The sequence below is a fragment of the Lactuca virosa genome, chromosome 3, assembly GCF_052849685.1.
Source record: "Lactuca virosa cultivar CGN04683 chromosome 3, Lactuca_virosa_CGN04683_v6, whole genome shotgun sequence".
NCBI classification, from domain to species: Eukaryota; Viridiplantae; Streptophyta; class Magnoliopsida; order Asterales; family Asteraceae; genus Lactuca; species Lactuca virosa.
This window is the reverse complement of record NC_136428.1, coordinates 93,640,685-93,665,540: the sequence shown is the minus strand read 5'-3', so window position 1 is coordinate 93,665,540 and position 24,856 is coordinate 93,640,685. Positions and strand designations below refer to the sequence as shown.

The 24,856-nt window shown below is 35.5% G+C and overlaps 2 protein-coding genes across 2 annotated transcripts; one reads left to right on the top strand and one right to left on the bottom strand.

The window, feature by feature from the left end:
* The first annotated feature begins 7,323 nt into the window (after positions 1–7,323).
* Positions 7,324–10,304, top strand: LOC145166213 (alkaline/neutral invertase A, mitochondrial-like). The gene is made up of 6 exons (XM_079085159.1): positions 7,324–8,332; positions 8,436–8,595; positions 8,666–8,877; positions 8,959–9,452; positions 9,565–9,613; positions 9,769–10,304. The coding sequence occupies exons 1-6, from the start codon at positions 7,637–7,639 to the stop codon at positions 10,093–10,095; spliced, it is 1,938 nt and encodes a 645-aa protein (XP_078941285.1). The 5' UTR covers positions 7,324–7,636; the 3' UTR covers positions 10,096–10,304.
* A 213-nt stretch (positions 10,305–10,517) lies between these two features.
* LOC145166212 (C2 calcium/lipid-binding plant phosphoribosyltransferase family protein) lies at positions 10,518–13,890 on the bottom strand. The gene has a single exon (XM_079085158.1). It carries the CDS (start codon positions 13,779–13,781, stop codon positions 10,758–10,760), a length of 3,024 nt encoding a protein of 1,007 aa, XP_078941284.1. The 5' UTR covers positions 13,782–13,890; the 3' UTR covers positions 10,518–10,757.
* Between the last annotated feature and the right edge of the window lie 10,966 nt (positions 13,891–24,856).

The window sequence follows — 24,856 nt, the reverse complement described above, 5'->3', positions numbered from 1 at the left end:
CCCAAATTAACTCGGAATGGGGATTGGGATGGGCAAATAAAAAAGTAGGGATGGGTACCCCTAGTCCCTGACCCTGGACCCGGACCCGGTAGATTTTAATATATAAAAATAATGTAAAACATATATTTATAGTAAAATTTACAATACCTAAAATTTGATCCAATTATCCCTACTCATTAGTAATTACTTTGATAAAATTATATTTTTCTTTGTTCGTTTATCTAATTTAACAGCGTATATAAAAAAGTAAAGTTCTCCATGATTATATATCTTTACCTCAAATATCATTATGATATTAAATTCAATGTTTATTCTTTATTTCTCTTCATGTTTATTTTGTAATGTTAAAAGTCTTTTAACCAAATTCGTAATTTAAGAATGGAATATCAAATAGTCTATCTTACATAAGTAGTGATATGTTTATGTTGTAGCATATATAATAAAAGCATCACATGACATATGTTGAAAGTTCACATTGGATACTATGTCCATGCTATAACATATTCAATCATATCATACAATTTTTTATAGTTAAAATTACTTGAGTTTCTATGTGATAGAAACTCTCAAAACAACAAATCTAACAACAACATCAACAGATCTTTCATTAATGAGAAATAAGATCCAGTTGGTTTTCACGAACTTACAACTCAAAACTCTCTACAATAACACTCACACTCAAATATACACAACAATCAAAAAAGGTTTTAGTCTACAAAACAAGTTTAACAAAGAATCAGACTCTAAACTTGAACAAACCCTAAAACAATGAAGATGAAGACGACTCAAGAACAGAGAGACTCGACTTGTGTGTTATGGTAAAAATGAATTGAATTGATCAAAATAACACGACTGAGCTTACATATATATCTCGGGTAATATCCACGAACCAAACCCGAATAAACCCGATCCATACCCTTCCTGAAAGATCCGCGTGCTTCTTCTCTTATACAGATATCATGTTATACCCCATGCACTTACTGAAACAAACACAATATACCCAAATAACACAAATCCATTCTTATTCTTTTAGTAAACCACTTCTCAAAGTTTTACAGTTTTAACCCAGTTTTAGGAAAGCATTCAATGTTAATCTTGAACCATAAATAACACAATATTTTAACACCCCCCCCCTCAAGATAAACATTGAGAGGAACAAAACTAATACACATTGATTTATTTATTTTTAAAAAAGATCATATAACCCCAATTCAGAACATAAAAATTCATGTTGCTTTGATGTCAAAGCCTTAGTAAGTATATCAGCTCTTTGATGTTCTGAATCAATTTTAACAATTTTCAAAATTCCTTTTGAAACTCTGTCTCTTACAAAATGAACATCTACTTCAAAATGTTTAGTCTTTTCATGGAAAACTGGATTAAGAGCCAATTTAATGGCAGAATCATTATCACAAAAAATCTTTACAGGAAACAAGTTTTTTACACCCAAATCAAAATACAATTTAAGAATCCACATTACTTCACAGGTGACAGAAGCTAAAGCCCTGTATTCAGATTCAGTAGAAGACCTGAAACTGTGTCTTGTTTTTTACTTTTCCAAGAAATCAAAGAATTTCCAAAATAGACACAATAACCAGTAACAGACCTTCTGGTAGAAATACATTTAGCCCAGTCAGCATCCACATAAGCACATAAAGAAACACTTTGATTCCTTAAAAAACTAATACCTTTACCAGGACTTTGTTTTAGATACCTTAATACACGCATTGCAATATCCAAATGAGACTTTCTAGGAGAATGCATAAATTGACTAAGAGTTTGAACAGTAAAAGAAATATCAGGTCTAGTTATAGTCAAATAAATCAATTTTCCAATAAGTTTTTGATATTCGGTTATATTGCTTAACAAAACATCCTTTTCATCAATTCCTTTCTCAGAAACATTAAAATTTAAATCCAACGGTGTCTTAACTGGCTTACAAGCCAATTTACCAAACTCATGAATCAATTCCAAACAGTATTTTCGTTGAGTTAAGCAGATTCCATCATTTTTATCAAAAACTTCAATACCCAAAAAAAACTTTAATCTTCCTAAATCTTTAATCAAATACTTTGATTTTAAAAAATCTTTTACTTTAACAATTTCAAGTTCACAATTACCTGTTATAACAATATCATCAACATACACAAGCAAAATGACAATAGTGTCACCTTTATTTTTGACAAACAGGGAATAATCATTCATACTCTGAATAAAGCCAAATTCAAACAAAGAAGAACATAATTTTTCATTCCACTTCCTAGGAGCCTGTTTTAAACCATACAAAGATTTCAACAATTTACAGACACGAGTATCACCAGGTGTATGATACCCTTGAGGAAGAGTCATATAAACATCTTCTTCAAGATCCCCATAAAGAAAAGCATTATTTACATCAAGTTGAAATAAATTCCAGGAATTACTAACAGCTAAAGAAACAACAACCCTAACTGTTACCATTTTAGCAACAGGAGAAAATGTTTCCTCATAATCAATACCCTCCTTCTGACAATAACCTTTTGCTACTAATCTAGCTTTAAACCTTTCTATCTCACCATTAGACTTATACTTAATTTTGTATACCCATTTACAACCAATGGGCTTTCTATTAGGGGGTAAATCTATAATTTCCCAGGTTTTATTTCTATATAAAGCCTCCATTTCCTCATTCATTGCAGTCACCCAATTTGAATCAGTAGAAGCTTCAAAAAAATTCCTAGGCTCAACAGTTTTATTTAAGTTTGAAACAAAACAAAGATTCTCAGGACTTAAGTTTGCATAATTTAAAGTCTTTTCAATACCATACTTATACTTACCTTCTACAATATAATCATCAAATCTAGAAGGCATTTTAGACTCTCTATTAGACCTCCTAACACTATCAGATGGTTCAAGATTTTCTGAGCTATTTCCCTCAGAAGGTTCAGAAACACCTGGACCAACCTCCTGAGACTGTGACAACTGTTCCAAGCCACCCTGGTTGCTAATATTAGCCGGCTCAGAGGACAAAGCTACACCAGTGTCATCAGTCTGGTGGCTCATCACAGAAGTGTCAAATTCAGAAACCTCATCCATATAGGATGATTGAAGAACTTCATCATAGGGACTAGGATGTATAGAGTCAACACAATTAGAATCATTAAAAAATGAAAGCACATTTTCACTGACTGGATCTTTCTTCATTTTAAAAGGAAAAACATCCTCATAGAACACTACATCCCTGGAAAAGAAAATAGAAGAATTATCAAGATTATACAACTTATATCATTTCTTCTCATTAGAATAACCAATAAAAATACACTTGTCAGACCTTTCAATAAATTTGTCTGATATGTTTTGTTTAACAGAAAAACATAGACAACCAAATACTCTTAAATTTTCAAATTTAGGCAAACACTTGTAAATCATTTCAAAAGGTGATTTCCCATGTAAAACAGAAGTGGGAAGTCTATTTATTAAAAAAACAGCAGTTAAAACAGATTCACCCCAAAAACTAAGAGGCAAATCTGACTGAAACAAAAGAAATCTAGCTACATTCAAAAGGTGTTTATGCTTCCTTTCCACAACACCATTCTGCTGTGGAGTATAAGTACATGTAGTCTGATGAGAAATACCATTTTTATCAAAAAAATCTTTAAACTGAGAGTTAACAAATTCAGTACCATTATCAGACCTAACAATTTTAACATTCGAATTAAAATGATTTTTCAAAAAATTATAGAACACAGAAAACCAATAGAAAACTCTTGTCTTAGACTTGAAACCATCTAGTGAAATCATCCACAATAGTTAAGAAAAACTTGAAACCATCTGAAGTAGCAACCCTATAAGGACCCCAAACATCAATATGTACCAAATCACCTAGTGAAACACTTTTATGCTCACTTAACTGAAAAGAATTTCTAGACTGCTTAGCTTTATGACAAATATCACACGGAGGAAGAGACTCAGGTCCAAAAGATAGAACATGCTTAAGAGAATTTAAAGATTGAATAGCAGGGTGACCTAATCTATTATGCCAAGTAATCTTAGAAACATAGCAATCAATCCTACTCAAAGAAGCCATATTACCTGAAGAATAGGAATCTTCAAGATAATACAGTCCTCCTGATTCACTACCAGTCCCCACAGTCACCTTGGACTGTGAATCCTGAACAACACATTTAAATTCATCAAAAACAAGTTGACATTTATTATCCTTACAGAGTTTATGAACTGAAAGTAGATTAACATTAAATTCAGGAACAACAAATACATCAGATAAGACAGCTGAATCAGACAACTTCATATTTCTAATTTTATTAATTCTAGCAGAAGAACCATTAGGATGATCTACCATAAGATCAAGTTTAGAAACATCAACAACATTATTCAACTTAAAATCATTTTTTGTCATATGATGATTTGCACCAGAATCAACAATCCATTTTCTATTACTAGAAATAAAAGAATTACAACAAATACCTGCCATATTTGCAGATGCTTCACTAGTTGTAGACTTCTCATTAATGAGACTAAGAAATTTGTTATATTGCTCACTTGTGAGAAAAAACTTTTCAGAAGAATTGTTAGTTTTAACATCCAAATCAGAAGAACCATTAACATCAGAAGACATAGAATTATTAGATGAAAAAGTCTTGTTAAAATTTTGAGATTCATTTTTGAACTTAAAATCTTTTGGAAAGCCAATAAGCTTATAACATCTTTCAATAGTATGTCCTTTAAGTCCACAGTTTTTACACTGAAGATTAGAATTACCACGAAATATATTTCGTTTCTGATCATTAATTTTTCCAACAAAGGCAGTAGCCTGAGACTTAGTAGAAGTCTGAGAAATGGAACCTCCCTTTTGATGAGATTCTTCACGAGATACAATTGAAAAAGCAGTTTTCACATTAGGGAGAGGTTCCATTAACAGAATGTGGCTTTTAACCTGACTGAATGTATCATCTAAACCAGATAAGAACTGCATTAACTTCATTAATTTTGAATGATTGACAAAACTAGCTGAGGCTTCACATGTACATTCAGTCAGATTAACTAACCCATCAAACTCTTTCCACAGAGCATCAAGTTTACCATAATACTCAGAAACAGATAAACCATTCTGAGTAAGAGAATTTATTTTTTGATGCACATTGAACACAACAGAACCATCAGCTTTAGAATAAGTTTCACTTAATTCAGACCAAATATCATAAGCATTGTCACTACAAGCATGATTTGCATATAAAGACTCAGACACTGAACCAAGTAGCCAAGAACACACAACAGCATTAACACGTTCCCATTTACGAATCTTAGACTCATCCTTACTAGGTTTAGGAAAAGTTTTATCAACAAACCCTAATTTATTCCTACCTTTCAAGGCCTTAGTCATAGAAACTTTCCAGATTCGAAAATTCTCAATACCAGTCAATTTAAAACTAATAATAGAAACTACACCATTATCAGAAGGATGCAAGAATAACGGATCATCAAAATCATAACGATCTGGACTTTTAGAACCAGATCCAGAAGGGGTTTCTCCAGAAGAAGTTTCCCCAACCATGACTGATACAGTTTAAGTAACAACAATAATGTGTTCTCACAATGAGTAATTACACTAGACCAGATTCTAATCACCTTTCTTGGGATAGACAAGTCAGTATAATCACAAGAACACAATCTTATTATCACCAAAATTGTAAGAGTTTTTTAATAAAAAAAATACCAAGAACACCAGGAAAACAACCTGAACAAATAAGAGAAGAGATTAGGCGTGCGAAAACTTATAGAGATCCACCAAAAAACCGCACAGCAAACAGCAGTGTAGTTTACCGTTAGACCTATACAGAATAGAGTCTAACACTGAAGCAGACGGGCATTCAAATGCCTGAAACCACCAATAAACCTCAGATTACACCGTTTGCGTTCTTAATGTTGACCGTCGCTTAATGTTGACCGTTAGACAACAACAAGGAAGCTAACGTTTACTATCAAACGATCGTTTACAATTAAAAACGACGATGTCTGAGGGACTTTTAACAGATCCGACGACTAACGAAGATCGAACAAGAAACTCAGAAAGAAGCTTCCAAGGAAGCTTCGCAAACAGAAATCAAGAAACCCTAATTTCACAAACAGAAATCGAGAAACCCTAACTCAAAAAAAAAAACCGATCAAAACACGGAAAAAGACGCAGGAGTATGAACCTGCTCTGATACCATGATAGAAACTCTCAAAACAACAAATCTAACAACAACATCAACAGATCTTTCATTAATGAGAAATAAGATCCAGTTGGTTTTCACGAACTTACAACTCAAAACTCTCTACAATAACACTCACACTCAAATATACACAATAATCAAAAAAGGTTTTAGTCTACAAAACAAGTTTAACAAAGAATCAGACTCTAAACTTGAACAAACCCTAAAATAATGAAGATAAAGACGACTCAAGAACAGAGAGACTCGACTTGTGTGTTATGGTAAAAATGAATTGAATTGATCAAAATAACACTGCTGAGCTTACATATATATCTCGGGTAATATCCATGAACCAAACTCGAATAAACCTGATCCATACCCTTCCTGAAAGATCCGCGTGCTTCTTCTCTTATACAGATATCATGTTATACCCCCTGCACTTACTGAAACAAACACAATATACCCAAATAACACAAATCCATTCTTATTCTTTTAGTAAACCACTTCTCAAAGTTTTACAGTTTCAACCCAGTTTTAGGAAAGCATTCAATGTTAATCTTGAACCATAAATAACACAATATTTTAACACTATGTATGTATTTAAATTTTGGTGGAAAATTTGTTTCTATTTTTTCTTTACATAAAGTTTTTACATTAAAATAGAAAAAAAAATATCCGATTTCCGTTGGGGATTCACTATCACCATTGGGGGTGGAGATGGAGATAAATATGTGTATGGGTATTAGAATGAAGATTTGGGGATAAAGATAGAGATTGGATTACCCGGTATTTCCTTGCTCCCTTTCCATGAACCGATTTTTTTTTTTTTTTTTTTTTTGTTTCCATTGTGCGAGGAAAGAGGGATTTTAGTTATATTTGACCAAGTCAAGTGCCATGTCAACAACAATTCACCAAGTCAATTTCCACATCAGCACAAATTGTCCTAGTTTTATAATCCATTTTGGCAAAAACAGAAAAACAAGATATCTTAGATCGGTTTTTTAGGAAATGTTTTTTTTCAGAAAAAAGTAATGAAACTATAATGGTTCTGTTACATTTGTCCTATTAATTTCATATGGGTTTTTATTTAAAAAAAATACATTTTTACCAAATACGGAAATATTTAAGCGTCGAAGAGATTTTGCTTTCTTACTTCTCCCCCAAGAAGAAACTCTCGCCTACTTGCAGATTCATACAATTAATCCTCTCTGTTTCTTCTCCCACAAAATCTTTTACGCAGGCACCGTCACCCACCACCACTACAATTTCGTCTCCGTAATTTCCTCCAATACACCAATTTGATTATTGGTTCTTTTAGATTCACAAAAATCTATGTAATCCACATTTATATTTATATATATAAACGATTTCTTCATTTGATTTAGGAAAAAGATCATCAATTTTACCCACTTCGTTCGTTCATCTGAATTTCTCTTTTCTTTGTTATGAACGCCATCAAGGTTTACAACAATATGAAGGTTGGTTGCAGGCTTTTAATTCAAAGCCGAAGCGTCGTTCTAGGATTCATCAAATCCCCAATGTTAATTCGCAATCACCATATCTCCCCCCCTCAATTTTTGGGATTACGATGTATAAATCAAGCCCAGAAACCCTTTTCTGTTACCAATCCAAATTGGGGCCAATCTAGAGTTTTTCCCGCTACCTGTTGTAGTTCGAACAAGAATGGTAGCAGTAAACCTCGTTACGTATCGGATTATTCAACAAAATTAGAAACTAGCGTGAATGACAAGAATTTCGAGAAGATTTACGTGCAGGGTGTTGATGAATTAGATGAAAAGACGCCGGTAGTGGTAGAGAAGAAAGATGAAACCGTAGATAGGGATGGGGAAGAATCTAGGTTAAAGAATGACGTACAAAATGAAAATTTAGTCTCACTAGATCCTACAGAGAGGGTAGAATCAGAGGCGGAGAAAGAAGCGTGGCGGTTGTTGAAGGAGTCAGTTGTAACGTACTGCGGCAGTCCGGTGGGGACGTTGGCCGCCAATGATGCCGGAGATAAGACGCCATTAAATTACGATCAGGTTTTTATTCGAGATTTCGTCCCGTCGGCTTTAGCTTTCTTGCTAAGGGGAGAAGGAGAGATCGTTAGAAACTTCCTCCTCCATACTCTGCAATTACAGGTAATTTTGGCGATTTTGAACGCAATTATATGTATATAGTTGTTCTTATACCAAAATCACAAATCTTTCCAACTCCATTGATGATTCTTTGTTGTTTCTTAAGAGTTGGGAGAAAACCGTGGATTGTTACAGCCCAGGTCAAGGATTGATGCCTGCAAGTTTCAAAATAAGAACCGTTCCCCTTGATGACAACAAGGTTGAAGAAGTTTTAGACCCTGATTTTGGTGAATCTGCTATAGGCCGTGTTGCGCCTGTTGATTCTGGTAAAAGTTACCTTCATAACATATACTATGATTATAATCAGTTGGATTATTGATTCTTGAATAAATGCAGGATTATGGTGGATTATCATGTTGAGAGCTTACACAAAGATCACTGGTGATTATGCCATGCAAGAAAGGGTCGATGTTCAAACAGGCATCAAACTGATTCTGAATTTGTGTTTGTCAGATGGTTTTGATATGTTTCCTTCTTTATTGGTTACTGATGGCTCCTGCATGATTGATCGAAGAATGGGTATCCATGGACACCCTTTGGAGATCCAAGTGAGCTTTTCTAATATTCATGTCATTTCCTATTTGTTGTTTTCTTTTGGCTTATTTTTTTGTGTTTCTTGGATTTTACAGGCGTTATTCTACTCAGCCCTAAGGTGTGCACGGGAGATGCTTGCATCAGATGAAGGATCCAAGAATTTGGTGAGGACAATCAACAATAGACTGAGTGCATTATCCTTTCATATAAGAGAATATTATTGGATAGATATGAAGAAAATCAATGAAATTTACCGATATAAAACCGAAGAGTATTCAACAGAAGCAACAAACAAATTCAACATTTATCCAGAACAAATTCCCCATTGGTTAATGGATTGGATCCCAGAAGAAGGAGGATACATGATTGGCAATCTACAACCCGCACATATGGATTTTAGATTTTTTACACTTGGTAATATTTGGTCAATAGTTTCATCTTTGACCACTCCAAAACAAAACAATTCAATATTGAATTTAATAGAATCCAAATGGGATGATCTTGTTGGCAACATGCCTGTTAAGATCTGTTACCCTGCCTTGGAATATGAAGAGTGGCGCATAATCACTGGTAGTGACCCGAAAAATACGTGAGTTTCTTTCTTTATTTTACATATTTCGTCCTTGTGGTTTGTTGAAAATTACGGATTTGGTCCCTTCCTATGTTTTTGTAAACACTAACAAGCTCTTGAATTATCGCAGACCATGGTCTTATCACAATGGCGGTTCCTGGCCAGTTCTTCTATGGCAGGTAATTTTCACTGGACAAGCTTTCTATGGCTATTTTTATGGAGGGGGGCATTTATGTCTTTTTTTGCACAAACAAAGAGTTTGAGTGCAATTTGTTGTCCCACAACTTGTTATGTCATGTCTGAATAATGGTTTTTGTTTTTTTGTGTATTTTAGTTCACATTAGCTTGTATCAAGATGGGGCGAATAGAATTAGCAAGAAAGGCGGTGGATCTTGCTGAAAGTAGATTGCATGCTGATCATTGGCCAGAATATTATGATACCAGAAATGGAAAGTTTATAGGGAAGCAATCTAGGCTTTACCAAACATGGACAATTGCTGGATTTTTGACATCTAAAATGCTTTTGGAAAATCCTGAAAAAGCATCTCTTTTATTTTGGGAAGAAGACTATGAGCTTCTTGAAATATGTGTTTGTGCTCTTACCAAAACAGGCAGGGCAAAATGTTCTCGTGGTGCTGCCAAATCACAGATTCTCGTGTGACAACAAGAACCCTATTGTGTTGTACAGTAATATGATATCAAATTTTAGAGTAAGTTATAGATATAGCAGTATTAAAAAAAAAATGAAATACTGCAATTTTTTTGTATTTGATATCATTTATACCCAATATTGTTTTGTTCTCCGATTAATTGAGCCAGTTAATCGAGTAATATGAATCATAAGTTACAAGCTTCTTTTTTGGGATTGGACCAAATCTTGAATTTATACCCAATATTGTTTAGTCCTACATATCATTCTCATTTTGTTCCACACTAGGGTTTATTTGCAGGTCTTAGGGTTTAGGATGGGGGTATTTGTCTTTTGTGTAGACGAGATATCAAATTGAGTCTTATTCAACGTTTTTGAATTAAACAGAAAATTAGAATCCTTGTTCCAGTAATCTTAGTTCTAACCTAACATGGTGTGTTAACATGAACATGTCATATCATATGGAATTGGACCAAATCTTGAATTTTACACGAGAATATCAAGAACTTAAACCAAAGCAGAGGCTCCAAAAGCTATAGAATTTATGCCCATAAAAGGGTTGCAGAAGATAATTTAATAATCCCACTTGATCTAAATGAAGTGCACAGAAGGTGCTACTAAAATTAACAATCAAAACAATTAAATTAAACTTTCTACCAGAAAATTAAAGCTGTTTATAGAATCTGATCGGAAAGTGGTGGGAGTCGCCGGAAAAAGTTGACTGGAAGTGACGGCATGTCCCCCCTGAACCGAGGGTGGCGCATGTAAAAGAATCCCCACCCTAAAAGAAAAGCCTTAAATGGTACAACATAGAACACCATTGACGCCAACAAACAAACCACCACAAATATTCCGGTGGCCCTCGGGTCTCTCCAACTGCATAGGGCCTCCAACCTCTCTCCCTGTGCTGCCACGTCACCAAGCAGTGTCTGAGCCCGACCCGCTAGAGCCCGTAACCGGTCATACCGAATACGGATCTGATCCGCTGATTTCAAACTCGGAAACCCGTCAAATTCCTCATCAAGCTCTTCAGGCCCAACCGAATCGACTTGCGAGAGTCTCGGGTCCATTGTGACCGGGACCCGTGTCCGGTACCGGTATCTTAATGATATAATCAAGAATGCGTACAAGCAAACTGTGGGCAGGATTAGATGTGGGCACAGAACTATAGCCATCAGAAGCACATGAACTAGAACCGTTGTCGGTGGGTGAACCCATGTGCGGATCGACTCGAGCCACCTAGCCAAAGTGGCTGCTTTTGACAAACACCCAACAATTCGAAACCAATTTGACTTGCTTCTCCTCATACTCCAAGTGTGAGTATCCGAATCCAACATAAACTGGACTACTTCTTGTCCCAAGGCTGGCTCGGATCGAGCCAACCTTGCAATCACAATCTTCATAGCATTATGCCTCAACATATCTTGCTGCATAGGCCCCAATGGGCGCACATAGTGCATCCGCGGAAGCATTGGAGTCGAGTAAGCTTGGAGTAGACTAATCCACGAAGAACACGAGAATCTCACTGTAATCTCAATCTCACCCATTTTCTTGGCGCCACCTGGTAGGAGCACGATAAGAGAATATGAACCCACGTACACACGATTCGTGTCGAGAGTCGAGAGTCGTACCCTAAGCTTTCCGAGTCGTACATCTTTACTAGGTTTGTCGTCTCCTTCACCTTTTTGATACCTCCCGTTGTCAAACACACCGATCGTGAGCACAGTGCATGGGTCGTATACATCCCATGTGTACTGCTCGTTCCATCGTGGATTAAATCGATCAAGAATTGTACGGGTGCGGACCCACTTTGGTCCGTATTTGGCAACCACGTAGGAATCTGTAGTGCCACGTGTACCGTCTTTTGTTTTCACTGGTAGCAAATTGGTGGCCCCACGGATTCCGACCTCGAGCAACCCGATTGGTGGTTTCGATAGCTGTTTTGCGGTGGGCCGGACATCACTGGTCACGTGAGCTGCCTCGTCAAGCACGTGATAACCACCTTCCAAACAAACTCCAACATGAATTCTACCTGCGTAGGGCCTACTTTCATCTCCAACTAAATTGAACCATCTTGACCCAAGCGTTGACTGGTCGTCTGTGCGCTTGTCTATGCTAGCTACCTGCACCTTCGCATGTCCAACAGTTTGACCGTTGGATGCATCTTCCACTGTGATCACCAAAAACGGCTCAAACGGCTCGGCTGCGACGAAAACCAAATCTTCATTCCACGTAGGATTCGACGAAGTGCTGGAGGACCCGACCGTTGTCCGGTTCGTTTTAAACAGCTGTGGCCCGAGTTGACCTTTTACAAACAATTCCGGGTTTTTTATTTTAGGCTCGGGTCCCGAGCCTAGCTGCAAGTCTTGGGTTTGGATGACCGTTAGTCTCAAATACCACAGCTTCGGAGAGAGGTAGACTTTGGCTCGGGTCTCCGGAATCAACCCGCCGGAATCCGATTGCCATGCCTCCTGAAACGCCTCGTCGGCTTGTGTCCCTAACCAAACGGCGAGCATGATATCAGTTGCCGGAGAATTCTCCGGTGAGCCGTCGAGAGTGTACCATTGTGGAGCTAAAGGACTGTCTGGTGGCACTCTTTTTGGTACTTCCGGCAAATCAAACGTTACCGTTCCCAAACAACTCTCCAAGATTTCTTCTTTGCCTTCTTCCACTACTTTCTTCTTCTGATCGAATACAGAAACTTCTAGAGAGGTTGAGTTCAGACCTTCTTTGTCAAATGCAAAAACCTGATCCCAATCTTTACTTGTACCTTGTGCTTTGATGTTGATACTGTGAGTTCCGATCGCTAGCTTCGCATAGTACATCGTTGAGTCGTCGGAATCCTTTTCCGCTCGTTTTGCTTTTACAACCCTAACGTACAGAAATGGCATCCGATCAACGAGATCGAAGGCGGTGCTTCCACGGTGATGATTGGAAAGCGAAACCGCATCAGAGTTCATATTTGACGGTTTTCTGGCCAACTGAAGGCTCTGTTCAGCCTGTTTTGGTTTAGGCGACTGAGCTACAGCATTCTCCACAGGAGGAGGTGGCGCGGGTGGCGTTGCAGCTGCCGCTGCATCAGTGGATGGAGTAGCGGGAGCCACCGGTGGAGCGTCTTCTTTTTTCTGATCCTCTGGCGGCTTTTCCTCTTTCTTTTCTCCTTCATCCGCTGGTTTTTCTTCGGTTTTTGTCTCCTCCTCTGTTTTCTTCTCCTCCGGCGGCTTTTCCTCTGTTGCTGCTGGCGGTGTTTCAGCCGCCTCAGGCTTCTGCTCTTCTGCCGCTGGAGCTGCCGGAGGTTCTTCGTCTACATAACAAATCTTAAGCCCGATTTCACCTTTAATCTGCGAGAAAACACTCCTCTTCTCCAAAGGATAATAAACCAAAGCCTCCGACCCACACTTGGGAAAAGTACCTCCAGCGATTTTCACTTTCCCGAGGAAAGTGCTCCTCTTACCGGTCTTTTTATTATCATTGTAAACATTAAGCTCAAGAATCTCCGTCGCCATGGACGCAACATCATGAACAAGAAACTCAACCTTTTCATCCCACTGAGGATTCAGATCTCTGGAAATCGTCTTCGTCCGTCGCCGCTGACCATCGAAATCGACGATTACGTAAGCACTCGCAGTCCCTTGTCCATCTTTAGGCATCAAATTTTTTGCATTACAAACCTCCACCATTATCTTTCGATTAGCCATATTTTCAAGATTTAACAAATCGAATAGCACAGATGAAACTGAAATCGAAATCGAGACAATGAATTGGTTTTAGATAAAAGAAAGATTGGGGGAATTCTGAATGAGAGAGAAATTGTGTGAAGGGTTTAAGAAGGGGAGAAGAGAAGTAAATGACAGATTAGTAAAGTACAAGGGTTCATGTGGAAATGACTGTACATGTGACCGTTGTGCTATGGTTTTTTTGTTGTATTGATCAAAATAATATTTCCATGATCTCTTAAACTTTTTGCATTCTTTCTAAAAACACAAATTTCATTTCCATCCACTTTTTATTAAAATAATTTAAATTATATATTCTTTTAGTAAAAAGTTAATATAAAATAGTTTGAGGCAATACGCAATATCTTTTTCATCCCATATTATTAGCATTAACATTTTCATGATGTGATTAAATTTAATTTAATTACATAATCAAATTAGGTCAATCAAAATGTGATCATTCACCTGTTAAATAAACATTACAAATATTAAAAAAAAAAAAAAAGTGACCCATTTTATTTACTGGACCTTCCATTTTTATCATGTATGTGTGATTAACTCTAAAAATCTTTAATAATGTTATATTTCACTCTCGTAAGTCATAAGCAGTGTTGCAGAAATCAGCCTAATCGGCCGATTAATCGCTAATCGGACCTCCGCCGATGAGATTTATTGTTAATTGGTCACTATAATCAGGCTTGGTCAATGCAAGTCAAAGTCGGAATTTATCGGACCTAATCGGACCTAATCGGGTTTGGTCAATGCATGTCAAATTCAGACCTAATCGCCGATTAATCGCTTATTTTGGAGGATTAAAGTTAGATTTATAAATTTTTGAATAATTTCTTAAGAGTTAATGGTCCCCAATTAATCTACGTCTAGCCGATTAATCCCTAATCGTTAGTCCACCGATTAGCGGTCTATTAGCGATTTTTGCAACCATGTTCATAAGTCATAATTATCATTATGATTTCCTTTGAATATAGTATGATAAAAACATTTTGGTACAATTAATATTCTCTTTGTCAAATTATTTCTCTTTTCTTTAACTAGGCCCACAATTTACATTTATTATCTCATTAGTGATTAGATAATTATTATGATTATGTTAATACACTAATGTCTCATAAAATCTTACTTAAGCATACAATTAGGACTTAGTAGAGTATATCATAGTGGTCATTTTATTTATATGTTCTTAAACTTTTGATGATAAGTTTATTGTAAAAAAAAATGATAATTTAGTTAGTGGGGTGCATTTGGGATTATAAATAGCAAAAAGCCACGGGGGAAGCACGTGAGGAAACAGCGAGCATAGCGGGTGCAGGAAGATACAGCCGTTATGTTGCGTTTTGGGAATTGGGATCTGATACACGAACGGTTTCATGCATTTATTTATAGTTAAGGAAACACTTTTTAAAAACCATCAATTTTATTCTTTTAGACATGCAAAGTTTTATTAATTCAACTTACGACCTGTTTGCTTTATAGAATGGGTTTTTAACAAATTAAATCTATCAAAAAAGTTTTACACTGATGAAAAAGTTAGATTTATGTCGCATGTTTTCTTGTTGAGAATGAAATCAATGTGGTTGGTAATGGCCTTCGATTTTTGTCAAAGTCTCATGCCTTTATTATAGAGAAAATGATTATATTCCTATAAGCTCTTAGATTTTGTTTTAAAATGCCACATTATAACTACTTCACAACCACTTACCTTAGAAATATCGATCACTCTACCACCCAAAAATACTTCCAATTCTTTAATATAAAAATAATATAAAATAGAGAGATGCTCGTATTGTCAATGGGCTTACAAGTTTTTTCACTCCATGATTGTAACTATAAATACATTAGCAATCAACATTGTTTCATGGTATCAGAGGTTTAAAAAACCTAAAACCCTAGAAACATGGGGGCCGACGATAAACCTGAATCATCAGATGCATCGAAGGAGCTAAAAATCGAATCCAATTCACCTTTCTTTCTTGGACCACAAGATCGGCCAGGAGACTTCATCACTCCCATGAGATTACGTGGGGATAATTATGACGATTGGGCTGGAGACATACACACATCATTGGAAGCACGAAGGAAGTTTGGGCTTCTCGATGGGACGATCACAGAGGTTGTTCTGTTGGGGTTTTATTCAAAAATAGTTTCAAAAACACAAGATTTAACAACGGAATGATGTAATATTTTGAACAATATAAAACAAGTTTATAACCCACCAAAGATCTTCTTGCAAAGTTTGAAAAGAAAACAACAACCAAAGAAGAAGAATAACATAACAATCTTTGTAGTCATTGAATCCTCAGGGGGGGGGGGGGGGGGGGAGGTAGGAAGTTGATGAAGAATGGATGAACCTTTGAGTCACCAACAATAATTCAACTTGATGATGATGCTAGTCTTTAAATTCTTCAGCTCTTAAGCTTTAAGTTCATAACCAAAGTATGAACTTAAAGAAAGCAAAATGCAAGTGTTCTTTCAAGTGTAAAAGCAAAAACAATAGAGAATGAGTATGTCATGCGTACTCATGGTTGTGGCATGTAAAAAGGTCAAGAATAAAAGCCTTTCATGCACCCTCTTAAAGCTAAAACAATACACATGAGTCATTAACCAATTAAGCACTCATGTCATAAAAGGAACTTGTCCCCTCATGCCTTTATGAACTATTCATGCTTTTGATTAAACAAAGAAAAAGGTCATGCTTCTTTTATTCTTTCTTACAAAGATATAAAAGAAGACAAAAGTTTATAAATTTTGTAAACTTCTTTTATAAAAATATAAACTTTGGTTTTTGGATAAAAGACAAAAGTCTTTCTAGTCCAAAATAATGTACATGACTTAATAAATTATATCATATGATATATTATGTTACTTACTAATGAAAATTATTATTTCCAATTAATTATAAGAGTTTATTGAATAGTTATTAAAATTATTTTTAATTATTAATCAATTGTATCAAGTTGTTGTTAGTGTGACCCTTAGGATTATATGTTAATTAGTAATATCACTTTAATATGATTCTTAAGCATACAAGATCTTTCAATCTCCCACTTGCACAAAACTCATATTAGACTGATATAAACAGTGGTGAACGTCTACCAACATTTTACTGCCCCAAACAACATACGACTTTGCACAAAACTCAGCCAGTTTCCCTATTGAATAGAGTCATAAGATGGGCCTTGTTCAAGGAAAAGAGTTGGCTAATCCTAAAGTGTATCATCGTCTAGTAGAGAGATTGATATATCTAGCGGTGGCACGTCCTGATCTGGCATACTATGTTCACATCTTATCCCAGTTCATACAGTCACTGTAACATCCCAATTTCCATGATGGGAATTCTAAGGATTTTATGCATTTTAGAAAGCCTACTCGACGAGTTGGGAGGCCCCAACTCGTGGTGTAGGAACCTTTATGGCCGCGTGGATTATGGGACCAACTCGACGAGTTGGAGGACCCAAATCGACGAGTTGAAGTTGGAATATGGTGTTGGATTAATGTCTAAGTCCATAACTATATTTGGTATGTACTTGACCCGACCCGGCATGGTCCATTTGGGTTGCACTTCACCGGCACAATTTATATGGATAGTCTTTTGAGAATAGTATATTTATGATTTATATTAATATATTATAAGTTCTAATATATTAATATGGAATCATATTATTTAATTAGTATTGATCAAGAATTAATTTAGAATTAATTAAGTGATCAAAAAGAACTAATTAAATATGGACTCTTATATATATGGAATGGGCCAAGTTCATTTAGGTTGGGCTAAGCTTTCATGGATGGTCCATGAAGCTTTTAACCCATGGATCCTATGTAAATGAAAGGTCATGGGTATTAGGGTTTACATGGATGTAACTCTAATCCTCCATAATATATAAAGGGGTCATTGGCTCACAAAATTGGCACAAGTGTGTGAAAATAAGAGTGGGCCGATTTTAGTGTGCATACATATTCTCTCAAGTTCTTCCAAGGTGTTTTGGTGATTTGTGATTCCATTTGAGGCTTCCACACTATTGGGGCTAAGCTCTTAAAGCTTGAAGACATCAAGCTACATCAAAAGGTATGTCATCTAACTAGAACTTTGTAGTATATGTGCCTTGATAATATGCTAGTTAGGATGAAATCTTGGAATAGTTAATACTTGCATGTATAATAGAGTAAACATAGATCCAAGGTTTATAGGGTTGCATGTACACCATAGGAGTGTTAGAATGCTCAAAACCCAACAGTGGTATCAGAGTCATGGGTTGTTTTCTGTTATATTGATGCAAATGTTTTATTTTCAAGCTGAAAAAAAAAGGAAAAAAAACATGACGTTTGTCAAATTTTAAGATAATTAATTGTTTTGTGAAAAACGAATTATTTGTAAAATTTGAATCATTTGTTATATGAGTTGAATTAGGTCAAATTTAGTAAAAGATAAAATGATATGATTATTTTATTAGTTTTAAAAGTTTGATCTAAATGTTTTAAGGAGTTACATATTTTGTCATAAAATTTTGGAGCTCAAAAGTTTTTTTTAAAGTTGTGATCTTAAGGGTTTTTGAAACTTCCATAAGTTATGGATATGAAAGTTTTTTTTTAAAAAAAAATTTGATTCAAAGTTTTTATGGAGTTACAAAATTTGGTGTTAATGTTTTAAAGAATTCCATAACTTGTTCTTAAGTTATGGAACATGAAAAGTTTCATCATAAAACACCATTAATTCCATAAGTTATGGAATCCAAAGGTTTTCAAGAATTACAAAACTTGCCCTCAAGTTTTGGAATTTGAGAAAAGTTTTTTATGAAAAAAAAAGAATTGAATTCTAAAACTCTTGGGTTCATAACTTAAACAATTAATTAAATGGTTTTAATTTTGAGTTTAATAATTGGAATTATGATGTTTTGTTGAATAGTTCAAATTAACTCTTATGGAATTTATTAATAGTTAATTAAAGCGTTTAATTAAAAGAGTATTATTAATCCATAAATATATGGTTTGAGTTTAATTAAAGTAAAAGTCTAGTTTAATTAATAGATTAAACCACCAAGTATTTTAAATGTCTAAAATACACCCTTATACTATTATAATATTAAAAGTTTAATATATTATATGTATAAGAGCAAGTCGTCTTACCATTAGTAGGCCTCATTCACGAAGCCGGTCTATAAGGGAGGTATAAGGTTACTGCCTATAAAATGGCAGTTTAATGGGTGTCCACTCTCACTCACCGCTTCCTTGACCGGTGGAGGGTCGTTAGCCGAACAGGTAGGACAAGGACTATAATTCTCCTTTCATTATAAGTATAATGATAAATACTAAGTAACTAAACACTTATAAATTCCCAATCTTAGTTACTTAGGAAAATGTGAATAAGGTGCTAATCCATGAAATTACACTTTGCACTTTGTTTAAGCTGTTAGTGGAGCGTGTGTGGTTAACCGGCACACTAACCTGGACTCAACAAGGTAGGCAAAGGGTAACTTAATGTTTATCATAGTATCGTTGGAGCGTGTGTGGTTAACCGGCACATCGATTGAGGGGTAAATATTAAGGGTACCAAGTATATTTGCATGGTTACTTCACACCTTGTTTTGTGATCCTCGGCATCCCAGTCACAAAACCTGAAGGGCACACTCGAGATTGAAACATGCCATTGAAAAGTTCAATGAATCTCAAAAGAATCTAGGAGTTTCAAAACCAATTAAAACCTAATAATACATTTCGTTTATCTTGGTGGAAATTGGTGAATCGTCATTCACCTACCTTCAAATATTTTATAGCTTGGATTACGGCATCCCTCTTCCAAGTTATAAAATAGTTTGTTGGGGCCTAGCCTTAATATATCATATTGGGTGTTATATTAAGGACTTAAATCAACTTTACGTGAATTTCTCCCATTGTTGATGTCTGGTTTAGACAACAATGATCTTCCCAAACCAAGCTTTCCTAATGAATATGACTTCCCGAGTTTGGCTCATGGAAGTCATACTTCTCTTCCTCCACCTCCTCCAATTATTCTCCCTAACCCACAAGTTCAAGGTCACTCAAGCCCTAATGGCAAGCAAGGTCTATGTGTGATCACATCTTAGAGATGAAGTCACATATTGACAAGCCGGGAGAGTTAGGTGTCAAAGTCTTGAGAAAGTTGGATGTTCAATCACTTTCTAAGTCACATAGTGAGTTCCTTTGGGACTACTATGAAACAGACTATGACATGAACCGTAATGATCATATCTATTTGCTTGGTGCTGTTGAATCAGCAATGATTTGGAACGATAGTAAAGCAAATTTGATTAGAAGATCAACTTCCCAAAAACTTTATGGACAGTGACAATGGTGACACTGGAAATCCAGAAAAAGCATTCTCTTCCCAATGGAAAGGGATTGGCCATAGTCAACCCGGTTGACCAAATGGTAAAGAGAAAGGCTAAGTCTGAGATAATCCCATTACCAAAGGGTCCATATGTTTATTTTGCCAAAGGAAGGGGCGTTGATTGCAAAGCTACCAAATTTACCTAAGGATGTTAAAGTCAATAAGTTTGACTCTACATTAGGTAGAGCCCATTATCTAACTCTGTTAAGTTCTATTCTGAGATCCTCATTACATGATGTGACTGGGTCACATGTTGATGTTTTAAGAATCAAAGAATAGAGAGAAATCTTAAAGGAAGTATATGCTGATTCTGATCGCGAAGGTGGATTTCGATCGCATCAGAATTTTGAGCAGTTGCTTAAGAAGTTATGATATATTGCTAAGGAATAGATAACAACAATTTTCCATGTGGATTGTAAGGATAAGTTTTTCCGCAAAGTTTTAAAATAAAAGAAAATTGTTTAATTTTATTTATTTGAAGTATCCTTACAATGGCATTTGTGGAAAATTGTTGCTTATATGATTCCACTGACAGCAATATTGGAAAATGGATTTGATTCTTTCATTTGTGGTAGTGTCTAAATTTACCAAATCAGGAAAGTTCCTCATCACCCAAGAAACTTGGAATCATGCAAGTTGAATAGTATGATGAATGAGAACTTTCAAGCATTGGAAAATCAAGACTAATTACTTGTTCACATGGATGTGTGAGTCAAGTGAAGGACTAAAGGGATCGAGTACACATTCTTGTGCACTGGTCATGTCCACCACAAAGCTCGTTAAGACTATTTGATTTACTAAAGTTTAGTAAATATGGTTATACTTACAAGTTTAAGTATAATTCTGAAACATTGGAAAAGTCTCAATGTATGGCAGAACGAATGGGAAGAATCAAATTAGGCAGAAAGATAAAAGTTTCTCAAATCTGAAAAAGATGGGAGAGTACTTTAGTATCATGTTTGTGATCATCTTAATGAATTAGAAATCATATCACAATTGGTCCTCTAAAGGTCATCTTAGTGCATTCTTATGACTAAGAAGAGGAGTCATGAATTGTTGAAATGGTTAGATCAGGAAGATGAGTCATACTTCGTTCCAAAACAATTCTTAGAGTCATACTCCAAGATTGTAACTTAAGTGACATATCTTAAAGAAAGGTTTAAAACACTTGTCAAATGTAAGAGTAAAAGTGTCATACTCTTGTACATTTGAAGTTGGTAAGTTGTGATGTTTTGGATAAAACAAAGACCAACTAAGGCCAATTGTGTGAAGTGTTTGTCTTGATAAAGAATCCGCATTATCTCTTGAATATTTGGCAAGATAGTCTTATATGTCAAGAGGATAGTGGGAGTCTTAAAGATCCTAAAAAGAATTTCAAGAACTAATCAAGAATAAAACCTGAGGTTCTTCACTAGCACACGACTTGAGGTTTATAACCTATTGTGTTGACATATTCTGTGCCCATTCCAGTTAAAGTTGGCTTTGTCTGAAAGTTCTCAATTGGTTGCATAACAACTTGGAAGCAATGGCAGGGCCTGTACTGCCAGGTGGCAAGAAGTTAAGATTGCATAAGTTCAGTCCATATGAGTTTGGATTTGTCATTATCCTTGTCTTGTGACTATGGTTTTGACGATTCACATGGATAAGAACACATACACCATAAAATCTAAGGGTCATAAGGTTTCTCTCCGATTCATGAAAATGATGGTGAGGAAACACTTCCACCAAGTAGATTTGAAGCAGATGGCAAAAGGTCTAAACAATTGAGACAATGATTACGGCATCCCTTTTCATAGTTCTGAAATTGTTTAGACACACATGCATGCTATCTAAGGAAAGGTGTATGATTTTGATAAAGTTTTATCAAAGCATCTCGTATCAGAAATCTGAACTTTGGTAAGAAAGTCAATAAAGTATTGATTTCTAGAAGTCCAGCTGATTTCTGAGTACATGTCAAAGCTAGTGGGAGCATAAGTGTTATGCTAATAATCATCATGTTAGTGGGAGCATGATAATTATTGTTAGTGTTGCAAGTTAGCAATGTTAATTATAGAAAACAAAAGTTTCAATTCGTGAGGGTGCAGGGATTAAAAAGGTTGTTTTGCTATAATTAAGGGAGAGGATATACTTCATTTCAGTTCTAAAGGCTTAGATTGAGACCTTAATCATCTTTAGTCAAGAATATATATATGAATTTCATGTTGGATTGGTTCAACTTAAGGAAATTCTGTATATTGTGTTCTCAAAATTCGATTATGATTACGGCATCCCTCTTCATAGTCAAATTTTGAAAACATGGCAAATAAAAATATTGTAGCAAAAGACTGGTCTAGAATCATGTCTTTATGTGAGACATCATGAATCGTGTACCATTTGCTTTGGGTACAGGATCGATTGCATGTGCTATAATATTTGTCATTTCTAAATTTTTCCAAATGCCCAGAGGCATTAAGAAGGGAAAAGGTCTAGAATTGGATATGACTAAAATGATTAAGCAATTGTCGAGGACAATCTGAGGTTTACCAAAGATTGGTTGCTCAGGGACAGTTGGAAGTATAGTGCTAATTTTGGAAGGACCATATTGACATATTCTGAAAAGAGGCATCTCTTATTCAGAAGTGATAGTCAAAATGAGAATATGGAGTTGTCTCCATAGGTGGAAGTTATCTGTGTAAGATTAGAAAACTTAATGCAAGAAGCATGTCCAAAGCAATGTACTTTGAATATGAGACTTAGTTTCCATGGAGTTGATCTCCATTGGAATACCTTATAATGACTGTTGACAAGTCTTTGTGACTTTGTACATATTCATTACAGGAGGGTCAGTGCATATAAGTTTAAAATCTAAACAGATTTCGATAAATGATAGGAATTTGAAATTCTCACATTTTTCGATAAGGATTTGGGAGTGTGAAATTAGAATCATTGAAATTATGTTCAATTGGTTTATTTCACAAAGTAAGGATCATAGACAAACATAGAGTGCATACTTGGTGTATGGCAAAGCTATTGTTTAAGAAAAACATAGTGTACATGCTTGGAGCATGGGACAACTAGTGTTTTTAATTCAAGTATAAAGTTGATAAAACCGAAACAATGAATAATGAGTAATCAGTATGGTGATAAATAAAAGTGTTTATTTATATTCATAGGGTTTGATACCATATTTGATTCATTTATTCTTGTGTTTCACTTTGCATGTTTTGACTTCCAGAATAACTAAGTCGCTCTTCCTGAATGATTAAGTTATTCAAACCATCCACAGTCGGTCATATGTTGGAAGTAGATATGAATCAAGACTGTCATGGGTTGGTTTGTAGAGGTCCAAGTTGGTGGACAAAGTGGTGCTACAACACTCATGAGTGCTCATAAGTTCTGAGTATTGGATTCAACCCGCGCTCATTTGAATCACTTCATGGATTTTATCACGAGTGATCATGAGACGATAATATCTTATATTCTTCAAACCTAGAGATATGAGTTGTTACTATGAGTTGGTTATACATTGATTGCACGAAAACGCATTTGGTAACTCGATGTTATAAAACGTGCCATTGTGTATGATTCAACAAGTAGTAGAACAAGCCATATGAGTCGAAGTTTATCCATTCCTTTTACCTTCGGGATAAAAGAGATATATGTGGGCCCCTCGATGATTTAGCGATGACACATGTGAGTGCTTGGCCAAGCCAGGACTGATTTGATTTGTTCAATCAGTCAGTCATCATAAATCGAAAATCGGGAAACAACAAATGGACAGAGAGAATGATTATAATCCATGTCTCAGTCCATATGATATCTAGAATGGAGGAATATATGATCCCTTATCTAATGGACAAGTCATTGACAAGGTCAGAGTTCGACAGCGGCTTTAAGAGCTACGATTGCCAGTTAGGTTTTGAAGTCATACTCAATAATAGTTTTAGACTTATCCAAGTGGGAGACTGTTGGATTAATGTCTAAGTCCATAACTATATTTGGTATGTACTTGACCCGACCCGGCATGGTCCATTTGGGTTGCACTTCACCGGCACAATTTATATGGATAGTCTTTTGAGAATAGTATATTTATGATTTATATTAATATATTATAAGTTCTAATATATTAATATGGAATCATATTATTTAATTAGTATTGATCAAGAATTAATTTAGAATTAATTAAGTGATCAAAAAGAACTAATTAAATATGGACTCTTATATATATGGAATGGGCCAAGTTCATTTAGGTTGGGCTAAGCTTTCATGGATGGTCCATGGAGCTTTTAACCCATGGATCCTATGTAAATGAAAGGTCATGGGTATTAGGGTTTACATGGATGTAACCCTAATCCTCCATAATATATAAAGGGGTCCTTGGCTCACAAAATTGGCACAAGTGTGTGAAAATAAGAGTGGGCCGATTTTAGTGTGCATACATATTCTCTCAAGTTCTTCCAAGGTGTTTTGGTGATTTGTGATTCCATTTGAGGCTTCCACACTATTGGGGCTAAGCTCTTAAAGCTTGAAGACATCAAACTACATCAAAAGGTATGTCATCTAACTAGAACTTTGTAGTATAGGTGCTTCATAATATGCTACTTAGGGTGAAATCTTGGAATAGTTAATATTTGCATGTATAATAGAGAAAACATAGATCCAAGGTTTATAGGGTTGCATGTACACCATAGGAGTG